The sequence below is a fragment of the Salvelinus alpinus genome, chromosome 31 (genome assembly GCF_045679555.1).
Source record: "Salvelinus alpinus chromosome 31, SLU_Salpinus.1, whole genome shotgun sequence".
Taxonomy (NCBI): domain Eukaryota; kingdom Metazoa; phylum Chordata; class Actinopteri; order Salmoniformes; family Salmonidae; genus Salvelinus; species Salvelinus alpinus.
In genome coordinates, this window is record NC_092116.1 from 10235681 (window position 1) to 10251279 (window position 15599).

The following is a 15599-nucleotide window of genomic DNA, read 5'->3' on the forward strand; positions in this document are numbered from 1 at the left end:
ACCCTATGTGCTGTTGAACAGAATGCTGCACACAAAACTGAACATTCTCCCGCTACACAGTCCCTCCGTGTCCGACGATGCCGTGCGTGCCACAAGAAAAAGTTAAATCCTACACGAACGCCAAAAGGAGGGTGAAACGATCAGTCATCAGAGGGAGATCATGTGTGTGTAAATCTTCCCTTTCATGTCAAAAAGGGTGCACCAAATTATAGTGCAGATCCTTGATAACGGAAAGACGTGTCCTGAGCATGCCACACTATTAAACAGTGCTGCTCACCCACCCCCAAGTTCCCTTGCAATCACAACAGACTATTCAAACAGAGATTCAGTCAGGCGAGAGTCAGAAGAAGCCCGGCTTGGCTAAAGGACTTATATTCAGTAAAATCGTAAAGATTGTGAGTACTGTAATTGACTGCTAAAGTGTCAATGTGATATTCTGATGTTACTGTCGTTATAGTTACTATGTTGTGCTTTTAAAACTGTTATTATTCTGTGCTTTGTATAAGAATAACTCTTCAATTCAAGAATTGTGGAATGCTTGAATTGGGTTATGCTTAGAGTTTTACTTTCACAAGAGGTTATTAATATGTTGTGTTCTGCTGCACTACTCAAGTTTACCACTAGGGACATACAGGTATTTTATTCTACGTATTCTGACACAGTACGGAAGTACAATGAGAACAGGATGTTTAGTTGAAAAGAACTCCTCAATGGCATTGAGGAGTATATCACCTCAGTCGTCTTTTTCATCAATAAGTGCATCGACGACATTGTCCCCACAGTGATTATACGTACAGTGGGGAGAACAAGTATTTGATACACTGCCGATTTTGCAGGTTTTCCTACTTACAAAGCATGTAGAGGTCTGTAATTTTTTATCATAGGTACACTTCAACTGTGGGAGACGGAATCTAAAACAAAAATCCAGAAAAGCACATTGTATGATTTTTAAGTAATTAATTTGCATTTTATTGCATGACATAAGTATTTGATCACCTACCAACCAGTAAGAATTCCGGCTCACAGACCTGTTAGTTTTTCTTTAAGCCCTTCTGTTCTCCACTCATTACCTGTATTAACTGCACCTGTTTGAACTCGTTACCTGTATAAAAGACACCTGTCCACACACTCAATCAAACAGACTCCGACCTCCCCACAATGGCCAAGACCAGAGAGCTGTGTAAGGACATCAGGGTTAAATTGTAGACCTGCACAAGGCTGGGATGGGCTACAGGACAATAGGCAAGCAGCTTGGTAAGAAGGCAACAACTGTTGGCGCAATTATTAGAAAATGGAAGAAGTTCAAGATGACGGTCAATCACCCTCGGTCTGGGGCTCCATGCAAGATCTCACCTCGTGGGGCATCAATGATCATGAGGAAGGTGAGGGATCAGCCCAGAACTACACGGCAGGACCTGGTCAATGACCTGAAGAGAGCTGGGACCACAGTCTCAAAGAAAACCGTTAGTAACACACTACGCCGTCATGGATTAAAATCCTGCAGCGCACGCAAGGTCCCCCTGCTCAAGCCAGCGCATGTCCAGGCCCGTCTGAAGTTTGCCAATGACCTTCTGGATGATCCAGAGGAGGAATGGGAGAAGGTCATGTGGTCTGATGAGACAAAAATAGAGCTTTTTGGTCTAAACTCCACTCGCCGTGTTTGGAGGAAGAAGAAGGATGAGTACAACCCCAAGAACACCATCCCAACCGTGAAGCATGGAGGTGGAAACATCATTCTTTGGGGATGCTTTTCTGCAAAGGGGACAGGACGACTGCACCGTATTGAGGGGAGGATGGGGACATGTATCGCGAGATCTTGGAGAGCGGGTCGAGAGTTTCAAGTTCCTTGGTGTCCACATCACCAACAAACTATCATGGTCCAAACACACCAAGACAGTTGTGAAGAGGGCACGACAACACCTTTTCCCCCTCAGGAGACTGAAAAGATTTGGCATGGGTCCCCAGATCATTAAAAAGTTCTATAGCTGCACCATCGAGAGCATCCTGACTGGTTGCATCACTGCCTGGTATGGCAACTGCTCAGCATCTGACAGGAAGGTGCTACAGAGGGTAGTGCGTACCGCCCAGTACATCACTGGGGCCAAGCTTCCTGACATCCAGAACCTATATACTAGGCAGTGTCAGAGTAAGGCCCCCCCCAAATTGTCAAAGACTCCAGTCACCCAAGTCATAGACTGTTCTCTCTGATACCGCACGGCAAGCGGTACCGGGGCGTCAAATCTAGGACCAAAAGGCACCTTAACAGCTTCTACCCCCAAGCCATAAGACTGCTGAACAACTAAACTAATCAAATGGCCACCGGACTGTTTACATTTGTTTTTACACTGCTACTACTCTCAGTTTATTATCTATACATAATCACTTTACAAATTACCTCAATTAACCTGTACCCCCACATATTGACTCGGTACCCCCTGTATATAGCCTTGGCACAAATCAAAATGTTGCACTGAGTTTCTCATGGATTGATGTTTCAGCATTGTCTCAACCAGTACAAAAAAAAAATTATGCTGCAAATACTGCGTCCAAAACACCGTTTCTCTTGTTAAGTAATTTTGCAGTTTAAATGTTGAAGTTCAAATGCAGTATACTGCAGTTATTCTGCAATTATTGCGTCCAAAATGCCACAGTCGACTGCAGTTACAGCATTTGTAAGGCAAATTCAAAACTGCTATATTTTTTGGTAAAGGAAATGAAGAGTTCTGAGTTCGACTATCCATATACAACATGCACTCGCCGTACCTGCTAGAGTTCAACAGGCGGACGAGCAATATCCACCGTCATTGTACGGATGAAGCCTGAGCTGGAATGTGACGCTAACAAGCTGTTTAGCTTTAGAAAACCCTGAGTAGATCTAGCTTGCACCCTAGGATACCCCTCTGCGGTCAGCCAGTCTACACTGAACCTTCCTAGATGGCAAACATTGGTCTGCGTGTTAATAAACACACCGCTAGATGGCAGTAACACATAGGGTAGTTTACATCAGGGGTGCATTCAACGTTTGCTACGTTGCGTAACGGTTTTTACTGAACGGCACGTTTTCACCAAAACGGTGCGCACCGTTCTTCAACAGGTACGTTTGCTTCCGTCTGGTGGGTGTGGCTTGATCAATATGGGTGTTATCATTTGAAATAACAAAACTCGTGCATTACACCATATTATAATAGGACCCTGGGACACCATAACCACAACATGTTTCAATTGGTCATTCAGTACCGTACCGTTTCTGTTGATTTCAACGTTGCACACCGTTCTGTTGTACTGAACGTCACGCAACCCATCTCCCATGTGTGGGTGGGAAGTTGGAAACTGGTGTCGTCTGTGTGAGCGGTGAATTACATGTATAATGTAGTATTTCTGTGAATGTACATGTTTAAATCTGCAAAACAGTAATTTTATAATTATTAGATTTACTGTATAAATACAGTAGTGAGGGATGGGCCAGGTTGGCTATTTTAGCCGGAACAACATGCTCAAACGACCACTGAGAGTAAGCTTTAATTCAATTTATTTATATAGGGGGAAATGTTGAAAGTACCAATCTACAGCTGTAAAAATACATATGGATACAAAATCTCTGCCCAGTAAAATTACATATGGATACATCTCCGCCCTTCTCACGATAATTGATTTTCAGGCAGTTCCCGGTCATAGATTTTGGTAATCCAAAAAACAGCAGCACATTCTAATTTCTATCAATTTTATTTCTATGGTCCAATCCTCCTAACCCAGATAGTCAAATTAAAAGAGTGCCTTAGTCTTCCAGTGTAGTAGCAACCAGACCAAACTTTGTAGCTACAATTTTGCTTGTTTGCCTATTACAATTATGTTTGTATGACTTAATTGCTATGGATTGTGGATGTCACTTGAAAGGTGGGCATTTTTTAACACTTTAGGGCGTGGCACGAGCCAACGACACAGACTTCGGCCAATAATCGTGGAAAACGAGATTTTATGTACAGGCCAATAACCAATCAACTGCAAGCAATAGGCTGCTATTCCCTGTGCATGGATTCTGTGCGGCAACTGCAAGCAAGCGAGTATAGGAAGTGCGTTTCTAGTAGGGTTGAAGCAAAACTCTGTAGTTGAAGTAGCGAATTTTGGCGTCGATGTGGATGAATATTACCAGCGGATAAATTACACAACCATACCATCGTAGTTGTGAGGTCGGGGTCGTACGATAGGCTAGGCTGCAAGCATCCCCGGCGCCATCTGGGAGGGAGAGGTTGTGTAGTTTGCTAGTATTGCCGGGTACGACACGGCGTGGGTTAGCTAAGGTGGGCCTTGGTATCTGATTGACCAGCCAGCTAGCAATCTAGCGACTTCAAATAATATAAAATCAAGTGTTGACCAACACATATAACTTATATATATTTTTTGCTGTGAATACCCATTTGACAGCCTTCTGGGCGCATCCTAATTCGAAACTGATTGGGACTATCACGCGCACTACAGTAGCCAAATGGGTGAGTAGCAACACTTTCTGAATCATACGTCATCCAGTTGTCAATTATTGTAAAGATTACACAGACAGACGTTGACATAGTAGCCAACACATGTAAGGGTATGTGGGTGCGTATCGTAATTTGCCAAATTAACTAACTAAATATGTCCCATGTTTTCAGCCAACTAGAAGACCGCACTTTGTGTCTTGAGTTCTTGATTCATTCGAGTAGGTGGGGTGGATAGAGGAAACGGGAAGCTGTCTGTTCGCTTGCCCATGCAATGGCATTATGTAACACGAGCATTGCTAGACAGAACCTGCATTCTTGACAGCCATATTGCTAACGTTGTATTTTTTTTCAGCTCGAGCCTCGTATGGAATTTATTGCATTGAATCATCAACTATTTAGTTAAACACAAATTCTAGCTACTACCACATTACCACATGCATACATGTTGACAGCCGTACTACTTGTTTACTATCATCAGTGTATTGCACTGTTAGTCAGCGCAGACATGTTTGCCATCCATATCACACCGTTATGCAATAGTCCTACACTCACACACTGACGAATCGAGCTGTTCATGGCGCCTTTTATAGTAATTGTGTGCCTGACACTTAGTAAGAAAAATGCATTGACTGAGGATGCTCTCTTTTGGGAGTAATGCATCTACTCCCATTTTAACTCGAATAATTTATACCCAGTGACTTGCGTTGGATTGTTGAGTAGGTTGTACTCTTGTCTCATCAGGGTTTTTGATTGTTCCAGAATTCTGGGGTATATTTTGTATCTCCATTGCAATACAATGTGCAAGCACATGGTACTAGCCTCCAGAATTTTCCATGATGTGATTCCGCAGAAAGGAGGTCAGATGAACCGATCCATCCACCGACCCATATCTTTATAGGACAGGGTTGGGCATCTTACCCTGAAGAGCAGTGTGGATGCAGGCTTTTGCTCCAACCAAGCAGTAACACACTTAATTCATTGCATTTATCAATGCTTTGATTGAAGACTGGTGGGTAGAATCATCAATAGGCACAGAAAGCTAGACTTATTAGTTATGGATAATTGACTGGCGCAGTCTTTATGCAAACATTGCCTGTTATGTGTTTCTAATATTTTTCTAACATGTCTTGTGTTACGGTAATGCATCACTCGGGCCTCATTAGCCATAGGGAGGGACCCTGACAGATACCATAATCTGAATGGCAAGAAAAATCTATTATATAATGGAGGCCAGGCTGGAAAAAACAACTCGTTTGACTGGTTTTAAAATTGTCACACGGTTTAATCCAAATCCTCACTGCACACATTTGAGACCATCTGCGGGAGGGGGAATGTCATGGTCTTTGCTCTTTCTCGCTCGCTCGCTCGCTCTCTCTCTCTCTCTGTGAGTGTGTGGCTGTCACCTCAGCTCCTCTTCCCCTGGGGCAGCCCATTAGCTGAGCTCTGTAACAGCTCTGGATGTCAAAATCTCTAAATAATTATTAGAGTTGGCCTAGCATACCAGGCGTACTGTTTCGACAGAGAATGTCCATTATAAGGACCCATCAAAGTACAGCCTGTGACCGAGGCAGTTCCCATCATGACTTGAACTCCTATCCATACAATATTATTGTATTGACATGCTCCTGTTTACCCAATGTGTGTTGATGCAGTCCTAATGGTCTGATACCCACTGCCACATGTCAGCTATGCCTACGGTTGTAGAGCTCCTCAGGGATGAGCTCTACAACTGCTCATGTCCTGATTATACTGGGGCCCACTGCTGTATGACCAATCTGTCACAGTGTTGTCTAGAGCCACTATTTGAGAAGGAGAATGGAGGGCGATGGAACAGTGGAAGTGATGATGCGGGGCACAGCTGTGTGCATCCTTATGCAGGAGGAGCCAGACGGCTTTGGTTTAAGTCAGTTTGTCTGTCTCTCGACCTTTCAGTCTCTTATTGTGTAATAACGTTACAAAAGTGTTTTTCGGCCTCTTGTTTTGAGACACATTTCTATTAAAATCAAGTCAAATTCTATTGGTTGCGTACACAGATTTGCAGATATTGCAGGTGCAGCAAGATGCTTGTTTTTAGCTCCAACAGTGCAGTAATAATACATAGCAATACAAAACAATACGCATATAATCCAAAAAGTTAAAATGAAGAAATATCAGAATGAGCAATGTCAGTGTCCGGAATATATATAATGGTGCGTATAGACTATATGAATATTAAAGGTGTACAGCAGTAGTTATATAGGATTAGCCATGACTAGAATATAGTGCATTCGAAAAGTATTCAGACACCTTTCCTTTTTCCACATTTTGTTATATTACAGCCTTATTCTAAAATAGATTAAAACAATTTCTCTCAAATCTACACATAATACCCCATAATGACAAAACGAAACCAGGTTTTTAGATTTTTTTTTACAAATAATAAACATACCTTATTTACATCAGTATTCAGACCCTTTGCTATGAGACTCGAAATTGAGCTCAGGTACATCCTGTTTCCATTGATCATCCTTGATGTTTCTGATTAGACATGATTTGGGAAGGAACACACACCTGGTATATAAGGTCCCACAGTTGACAGCGCATGTCAGAGCAAAAACCAAGCCATGAGGTCGAAGGAATTGTCCGTAGAGCTCCGAGACAGGATTGTGTCAAGGCACAGATCTGGGGAAGCATTGAAGATCCCCAAGAACACCGTGGCCTCCATCTTTCTTAAATGGAAGAAATTTGGAACCACCAAGACTCTTCCTAGATCTGGCTGCCCGGACAAACTGAGCAATCGGGGGAGAAGGGCCTTGGTCAGGGAGGTGACCAAGAACCTGATAGTCACTCTGACAGAGCTCCAGAGTTCCTATGTGAAGATGGGAGAACCTTCCAGAAGGACAACCATCTCTGCAGCATTCCACCAATCTGGCCTTTATGGTCGAGTGGCCAGGCGGAAGCCACTCGTCAGTAAAAGGCACATGACAGCCCGCTTGGAGTTTGCCAAAAGGCACCTAAAGGACTCTCAGACCATGAGAAACAAGATTCTCTGGTCTGATGAAACCAAGATTGAACTCTTTAGCCTGAATGCCAAGCGTCACATCTAGAGGAAACCTGGCAACATCGCTGAATACTTAAGTAAATGTGATATAATTGCAAAAAATTATAAACCTGTTTTTGCTTCGTCGTTACGGGGTATTGTGTGTAGATTGATCAGCGAAAAACACCCAAATGTAATCCATTCTCGAATAAGGCTGTAACAAAACTGGAAAAAGTCAAGGGGTCTGAATACTTTCCGAATGTCCTGTACATATAAAGTGGGTGAAACAGTATGTAAACATTCTTAAAGTGACCAGTGTTCAATGGCTCGATGTACAGAGGGCAAAGCATTCTCTAAGGTGCAGGGTAGAGTACCGGGTGATAGCCGGCTAGTAACAGTGACTAAGGTTCGGGGCAGGATACTAGGCAGAGGACGGCGACTGTTTAACAGTCAGATTCAGACATTGACAAAATTATGCATGGTGGATTTAGTGTAGCCTATATGTCTTCTCATATGCCTTTTAAACTGTGTGATATTACTTGTGGGTTGCTCTATACTGTATGGCTGAAGGTAGCAACTGTGGTCAAATCTGCCATCCAGCCCTTGATAAAAACAGTGTAGGCTACCTAAGACCTAGGAGTAAACTGAGGTCAGGACCACTGCCCATTCATCTTTTCACTTTCCCCCTCACAGCAGATAACCTGAGTGATGCGTTGAAGAAGCTGAAGCTAGCCTCAGCTGACAGCAGCACAGACAGTGTGGAGAGCTGCCTGGACTGCCTGCTCAAAGCACTGGCCCACAACAGTAAGTTTGACCCACACTCCTCAGACTGTGACATTGCTGGAGGGTACCCTTCAGGACCTTATGCACAGTACAGGATGGATGCAAGTTTATGGTGCTTTCAAGACCACTGGGAACTCTGATTAAAACAAGGTCAAATCATGACGTCAGTGATCTTCAGGTCGAAAAGTCAGAGCTCTAGACAGATGCCTGAGTTTCCGATTTGGAATTCCGACCTGGATGATCGCTCAAAGCAACCCCCCCCCCCCCCCCCCCAAGTTCCCAGTTGTATTGAACGCACTGAAGTCAGAATTCTGACATTTCCAGTAGATTAACGCCATGCTCAAAACATCATTGACACATTAGCCCCCTAATGGGTTATATTTAGTGGATGCTTCTGGATTCTGTACCAGTTCTGATAGGTAAGGGGCTTATGTGTGACTATCAAAACTATAGAAAATCTCCAAAGAAAATTATGGAGAACATATAGTATCTAACTTTCTAGTCACCAGGCTCACATTTGTTTTCGTGCAAGGCCCATGTCAGCCAGCCTTATTCACATCTGTCCGTCCTCCTTAGTTTGGGTAACATAACCATCTGCCTGTTTTGGCTCGGCCTAGGTCAGTATCTCGTTGTTTGAGCATTTATTGGCCTTATTTGTGTTTTTTTTAAGTTAATTGAGTTGCTGGCTATCTGCATCCTCAGCTGTCTTTTAGCTTTGTGTTTACTGTTGTAGCTTTAATGTTTTACTGCACTTGGCAGCACAACCCATCCACTTCCTGTCTCTTGGCATTGGCAAGAGATGGTTCTGAACGTACAGTAGTCTGTTTGGGTGAGGTGCTGACCAAGAAAAAAAAAAAAATGCTTGCACACTTTGTGATACCACCTTTAGCCTAATAATACAAATCAGTGATGGTAATTTATTTGGTTACAATAATAATTGAATGTCTACGCTAGTTTCCAACTGCTAGTCATTTTATTCATGGAGCCTGGCTTGGGATGATCATAAATAACCCAACAAGTTGAGCGACCTGGATGGAATGGGAAAGGATTATCCGCTTCACCTTGCCCAGCTCATCCATACGTCCTCTCTACTTGCCTCGTTTTCAAAAGCTTTAGAGAAGGACAGAGGGCAGGGTCTTGGATCTTCTCCTTCAATAGAGAAAGGGAAAGGTGAATCCTAGTCAGTTGTACAACTGAATACATCCAACCGATATGTGTCTTCCGCATTTAACCCAAGCCCTCTGAATCAGACAGGTGTGGAGGGCTGCCTTAATCAGCGTCCACATCATTTGCGCCTGGGGAGCAGTTGTTGTTGGGGGTTAACTGCCTTGCTCAAGGGCAGAACGCTAGTTTTTTCCACCTTGCCGGCCCAACGCTCCTAACCGCTAGGCTACCTGCTGACTCAGATGGGGCAAGGGGATAGAATGCAAGGATTCATAGAAAGACAAATTGAGAGAGCCCTTTTTTCCCCAACTGTTCACCTCCTCTCTCCCCTTCTCCTTTCCCCTCCTAGATGCTGACGCCAGTGAGAAGATCCAGGAGACGGGCGTTCTCCCCCTGCTTCCCACCCTGCTGGCCCCACAGTCCTCCTGCACCCCCAAAGTAGCCAACATCATAGCCGAGGTGGCCAAAAATGGTGAGGCACCCTTCGCTTGGTTTCTCCACACCTCATCTCATCCTCCCCAGGAAGCATCATTCTTCTCACTTTTGGTTCCGCCATCTTTTCAGTATCCAATTTTTACACTTTGTTTATTCTCAGGCGATTTAGCCTGCATTTGTATGTATTTCTCATTTAGTTAGCATTATCTTCATTTTCCGTGTTAACCCTTTAAACCCCAATAGAATTACTAGAATGCTGCTGTAGCTTACTGAGAATTTAAGATAAAGCACATTTTTCTCACACATTTCAAACACACAGCAGACATGGCTCAAAAACAAAGAACAAATGACAATCACAAGTTAACTTAGTTTTAAAGAACACAACCTCTTCTTTAATGACTCCACATTCATGTCAGTAGGAATAACACACATTTTGTCTTCCATTGTGTATAGACACTCACTATCAAAAAATATTAGCACTTTACACAACAACAAACCCTGGAGTATTTCAATTGTAGTAAATTTGACTAAATTACTCACTCAAAATGTACCAATTATAATATATTATACTTAGAAATATTATTTACATATAAATAAAAAATGTATCCAAAATGTGACCATAGGACAATATTCAGAAAGTATTTCACAACCCACACAAAGTAGGCTTAGATTTGACAGCGATTCTTATTCTTGTAAAAATGCAAACGACTGTTCAGATACTATTTCAACATGTAGATAACCTCTCTAAATAAGGTTTAGTACAGACCAGGCCTGACACAAAATGTAGAAATAGTAGCCTACTTTGAAAACTCACTAACTGCAACCAGTATTAGAGAGAGAAGATTAAAAAAACTGTTCAGAGACAGTAAAAGATTTGTAGGACAAATTCATATTTCACACTGTCGCGTTAGTGTTTGCATTTAGCTTACAACTTGTCATGGAACTGCTGGAAGCACGGCCTCATGCAAGGTGTTGCCGAATACGTAGAGCACTCAAAGGAGGTTTCTACACATCTCCCACTCTTTGCCCTGCATCTACTCAGGATGCACACCACACACCCTCTCTCGCGCCCTTCAAACTTCACCTGCTTTCAAATTATTATGAGTTAAAACTCAATCTACACTCCCTGGTGTCACACTCTTGGCTCTCCTCTTCCTGGCACTGTAGCCATATCACAAAGTGAATGCACAAGCTGCATTTTGAATGCCTTCTGGGACCAGCGCCTGCGGTTTCTGTGAAGGGGCTTTTGCAGGGTCCCCCACACAATGTACACATTTATGATGGCAATGTTGAGCATCCCCCAAAACACATACAGTACTTCCACCATTTTCTGCCTGTGCATCCAACATTGTAATAGCTCCTCAGTTGGTGAAGATGGTCAACCCCTCACATTTTCTTGTTGTAATACATTACAAGCTCTGGAACAGATACGTTCCTACCACCTTTATAAACAACTCCAAAACCCCTGCCACTGTCACTTTAGCCCCAGGCTGTGTGGTACAAGGGTGAATAGTGGGACTTTGTGCTCTTCTTTGTCCTCCCTCATGTTCCTCTACCTCCTCTTCTACTCTCCTCTTCCTCTCTCCCTCCACTCTCCAGTCATCTCTAACTCCTCTTCCTCCCTGCCTTTTGCTGCTGAGCCTTGACTCTCCACGTCAATTCATTCTCTTTCACTGACCTACAGGAACAAAGTGAGAAGAGCAACAAATAGGATACAATTGTAGTCAGGAACATAATGTCTCACACTCTCTCTTCCTTCCTCTTTTTCTCAACATACACATACTCTCTTCCTAATAAGGGGTTTCCATAATGGGTGATACAGTTACACGCCTCCCGTCCCGTCCCACCCACACACACACACACACTGTCTCTCTCCTCCAATCAACTCTTGCTTTCTTGCCTGACAGACTAACTGCAGAGTTCGCCAGTGTTAGCTGATTAGTTATGAAGCTCGGACAGTTTCCAAATTAATTGCATCGGTAGAAACAGTACAAAACAAGCAACTTGTTAGCTGGCTATGAGAAGAAAAATATCCAACTTATCATATGAGCTCCACTGCGCTGGCATCTACTACCCTAACACGGCAGGAATACGAGGCAATGTATATGACAGGAATACGAGGCAATGTATAGCCTATGAATATCCGCCCCAAGCAAACATGACAAACAATAAACTAAGCCCAACAGATAAACACAGCCTCAAACATCCACAACACAAAACATATATATGCTGTTTCCTTATTTCACTCACCTCGACGTCATCTCTTTTTAAAGTGCAAGCACCTGTGCGAATCCGTATCACCAACCAACATAGATAAAGTCTCTTTCACAGTGAAAAGTCGTGTCTGCTTTGGCGCTGTCATTTTGAGTAATGAATTGAAGAAAAAAATGTTCGTCAAATGACGGCATACCCTGCTTCTGGTTGATGACAACAGCAGGTCGCTAGCAAGATAATATTGCGATATTGACACAGTTATTGTTATAAAAACAAGCCCGTTCGCGGCCGCTATAGTAATTTAAAGAAAGGCAGTCGACGGCCACTTTGGGTTCAAAAGGGTTTATTGAATGGGATGGTGATTTATCTATTTGTGGGCTGATGCTCAAGACTATGGATGAAAATGTTGCGTGTTTTTAATCTTAGATAATCACGTATGGGTGATAGTCTATATATTGTTGCTGTGTAGCCTAGATTGTGGACGTGTCCTTGTTTGTTGTTTGTCCACCCCACTCCCCATTGGAAATTCTGCCTTTTCCCTTTCGAACGGCAACAGATGGCTTCAGACTCCTAACAGCAGGCACCATAGGAGACCTGTTTGTTGGTGTTGCCATCTATCTTGCTTTCCTAGACAGTAGTAATTGTCACACATCGGCACAGTGAGTCATTTATTTACTCCATGCCATACTGTGGCTTGACCAAAGGAACATGCACAGCAGTGAGTGGCTGGTTGTTGAGATTCAGGAACTGTTTGTTAGAGACCATAACATAAAAGGTGAGATTAGGGGATAGATTTATTCATTCTATCAACATAAGACATTAATAACACTCTTATTACCCATAACAGCTAAATAGTGTGCGTGTTAAAGCGTTACGATAGCACGGATGAGATTGGTCATTTAAAATAAGTTGACGGCTTCTTGACTTCTCCAATTGTAAAGAAGTCACATTTGTCTTGGCCACATATTGGACTCGAGTAGTCTTCCGTTTGCCATGTGACAAATTATAATATGCATGGCCCCTCAACCCAGATGCTGCAGTGTCAGAAGATGCTTGTGGGGTAATTATGAGTGGGTTTCAGAGAGGCAGGCACTGAGTTGAACGGAAGTGACCGAGTTGGGGGAGGAAACGGTTGAGATAATTCATGTACTTTTAGCAGCATCTAATGATTGCCCTGCTGATGTGCCAGCCTGAGCATTTACACCAACCCGCTGGCATTTTATCTGTCAGTGGCCCTGGAAATATCTATGCCCAGTTCACTGTTGGAGGCTCACTGTGTCAAACCTACTGGACTAAAATAACCTTCTTTTTTTATTTTTTATTCCTGAGTAAAATGTATTTGGAAGTTTTGACTATGCGCCTGTTTGTCTCTTCACAGTCCACGTTTCATAAGGCGTAGTTTTAAGTTAAGTTTGATTTTACTGCTCGGTTGAGTTACTTGATGTGGAATAGAGTTCCATGTAGTCATGGCTCTATGTAGTACTGTGCATTTCCCAGAGTCAGTTCTGGTCTTGGGGACTGTGAAGAGACCCCTGGTGCCATGTTTTGCGGGGTATGCATGTGTGTCTGAGCTGGGTGCTAGTTGTTTGAACAGACAGCTCTGTGCTTTCAACATGTCAATACCTCTCACAAAGACATGTAGTGATGCATTCAATCTCTCCTCTATTTTGAGCCAGGAGAGATTGACATGTTATTGATGTTACCTCTCCGTGTACATTTAAGGGCCAGTCGTGCTGCTCTGGGCCACCTGTAATGTCCCTCTTTTTGGCACTTGACTATATGACTGGACAGTAGTACAGGTGCGACAAAACTAGGGCCTGTAGGACTTGTTTTGTTGATAGTGATGTCAAGAAAGCAGAGTAGCTCTTTATTACGGACAGACCTCTCCCCATCTTAGCTACCGTTGCATAAATATGTTTTGAGCATGACAGTTTACAATCCAGGGTTACACCAAGCAACTTGCTCAAATTCCACATTATTCATTACCAGATTTAGTTGAGATTTAGTGAATGATTTGTCCCAAATGCAATGTTTTGTGTGTTATAAATATTTAGGACTATCTTATTACTTGTCACCCATTCTTAAACTGACTGTGGCTCTTTGTTAAGTATTTTATTTAACCTTTATTTAACCAGGAAAAGACCATTGAGACCGAGTGTCTTTTTCAAGGGAGACTTGGCCAAGAAGGACGCAACAATCAATACATTACACAATTAAAACATACAACAATACAATTCAACAACATGATCCAGCCTAAAAAAGCATTTACACTCCTCTGTAACAGTCTTCCATCAAAATATTTAATTAATTCAATGGCACTAACATATCTAGATACAGCATGGGTTGTAGACTTTTCCATGCCTCTGGTGCACAAGATGAGAAGGCAGTCCTGCCTAATACTGTAAATGTCCTGGGGACTTTAAGTAGCAACCACCTAGAAGATGGTGTATGGTAACTGCTGGTGGTGACCAGACTGTAGCTAAAGAGGGAGTTTACCCAAAATTGCTTTGTCGATGAACACCTACAAATGTAACTTTCTGCACATATAAAGTGAGGTCCAACCTATCATTTGGTGTAATGGTGGGTGAGTGACTTGGCATTTGTAATAAAGCCCAAGGATGCATGATAAACAAAGTCCAGTCTCTGTAAGACAGAGGAGGCTGCATGCATATACAACAAGTATATCATCAATTAGAGAGAGAGAGAAAATAAGCTTCTTTCTAGCCATAAGTGGGAAGCAAGCCTTATTGCGAAAATAAAACCCCAATTTCAATTTAAGCTTCCTCACAAAATTATCCAAATTAACTTTAAAGGACAACTTGTCATCCAACCATATATCTAGGTATATGTAGGATTACACTTTCTCAATGGATAAGCCACCATATGTGACAATGCTAACCTTCTCTGGTAACCTGAGCTCTGGTAAAGGTCATGTTTTTTTTTTACATTCATGATGAGTTTGAGACCATAAAGGGAGACCTGCAGTGACTGAAAAGCAGTCTGGAGCTCTTCAACAGCATGAACCAGAGAAGGAGCACATGAATATATGACTGTATCATCTGCAACTTTGCTGGTTGCTTCCCATTTCCCAAATCATTAATAAAATTGAGGACAACACAGGAGCTAAAATTTAACCCTGGGGCACACCTCTATTAATCTTAAGAAAGCTAGACTTGTGATTGTCAGCATGTACACAATGTGTTCCGTCAGAACGATAGTTCCTAAACCAATTTACTGCCCCTTCACTGAGACCAATGTTACTGAGTCTAGCTAGCAACAATTCATTGTCAACTGAATCAAATGCCTTTGATAAATCAACAAACAGAGCAGCACAATGTGGCTTTTTATCAAGTGCATGATGTAATTTGCCATAGCTGCAGTTGTGGTGCTGTGCCCCGATCTAAAGCCAGACTGAACCCTGCATGTTCTTTTCAATTAAGAAGTTTCTTTTAACTGTGAGTTCTAAGGATTCAAACTTTGGCCAGGATAGGGAGTTTGGGGAGAGATGC

General features: G+C 42.7%; 1 protein-coding gene across 3 annotated transcripts in view; it reads left to right on the top strand.

The window, feature by feature from the left end:
- The first annotated feature begins 3998 nt into the window (after nt 1-3998).
- The window catches only part of LOC139561629 (rap1 GTPase-GDP dissociation stimulator 1-like), a 52468-nt gene continuing 40867 nt past the window's right edge, over nt 3999-15599 (top strand). Inside the window, exons 1-4 of one of the 3 annotated variants that reach the window (XM_071378851.1) lie at nt 3999-4298; nt 4423-4487; nt 8191-8298; nt 9791-9913. In XM_071378851.1, coding sequence (XP_071234952.1) covers nt 4484-4487; nt 8191-8298; nt 9791-9913 — 235 coding nt within the window. In that variant the 5' untranslated portion in view covers nt 3999-4298; nt 4423-4483. Of the gene's footprint in view, nt 4488-8187; nt 8299-9790; nt 9914-15599 lie in introns of all 3 variants that reach the window. The other 2 variants (XM_071378849.1, XM_071378852.1) reach the window with 2 other exon arrangements.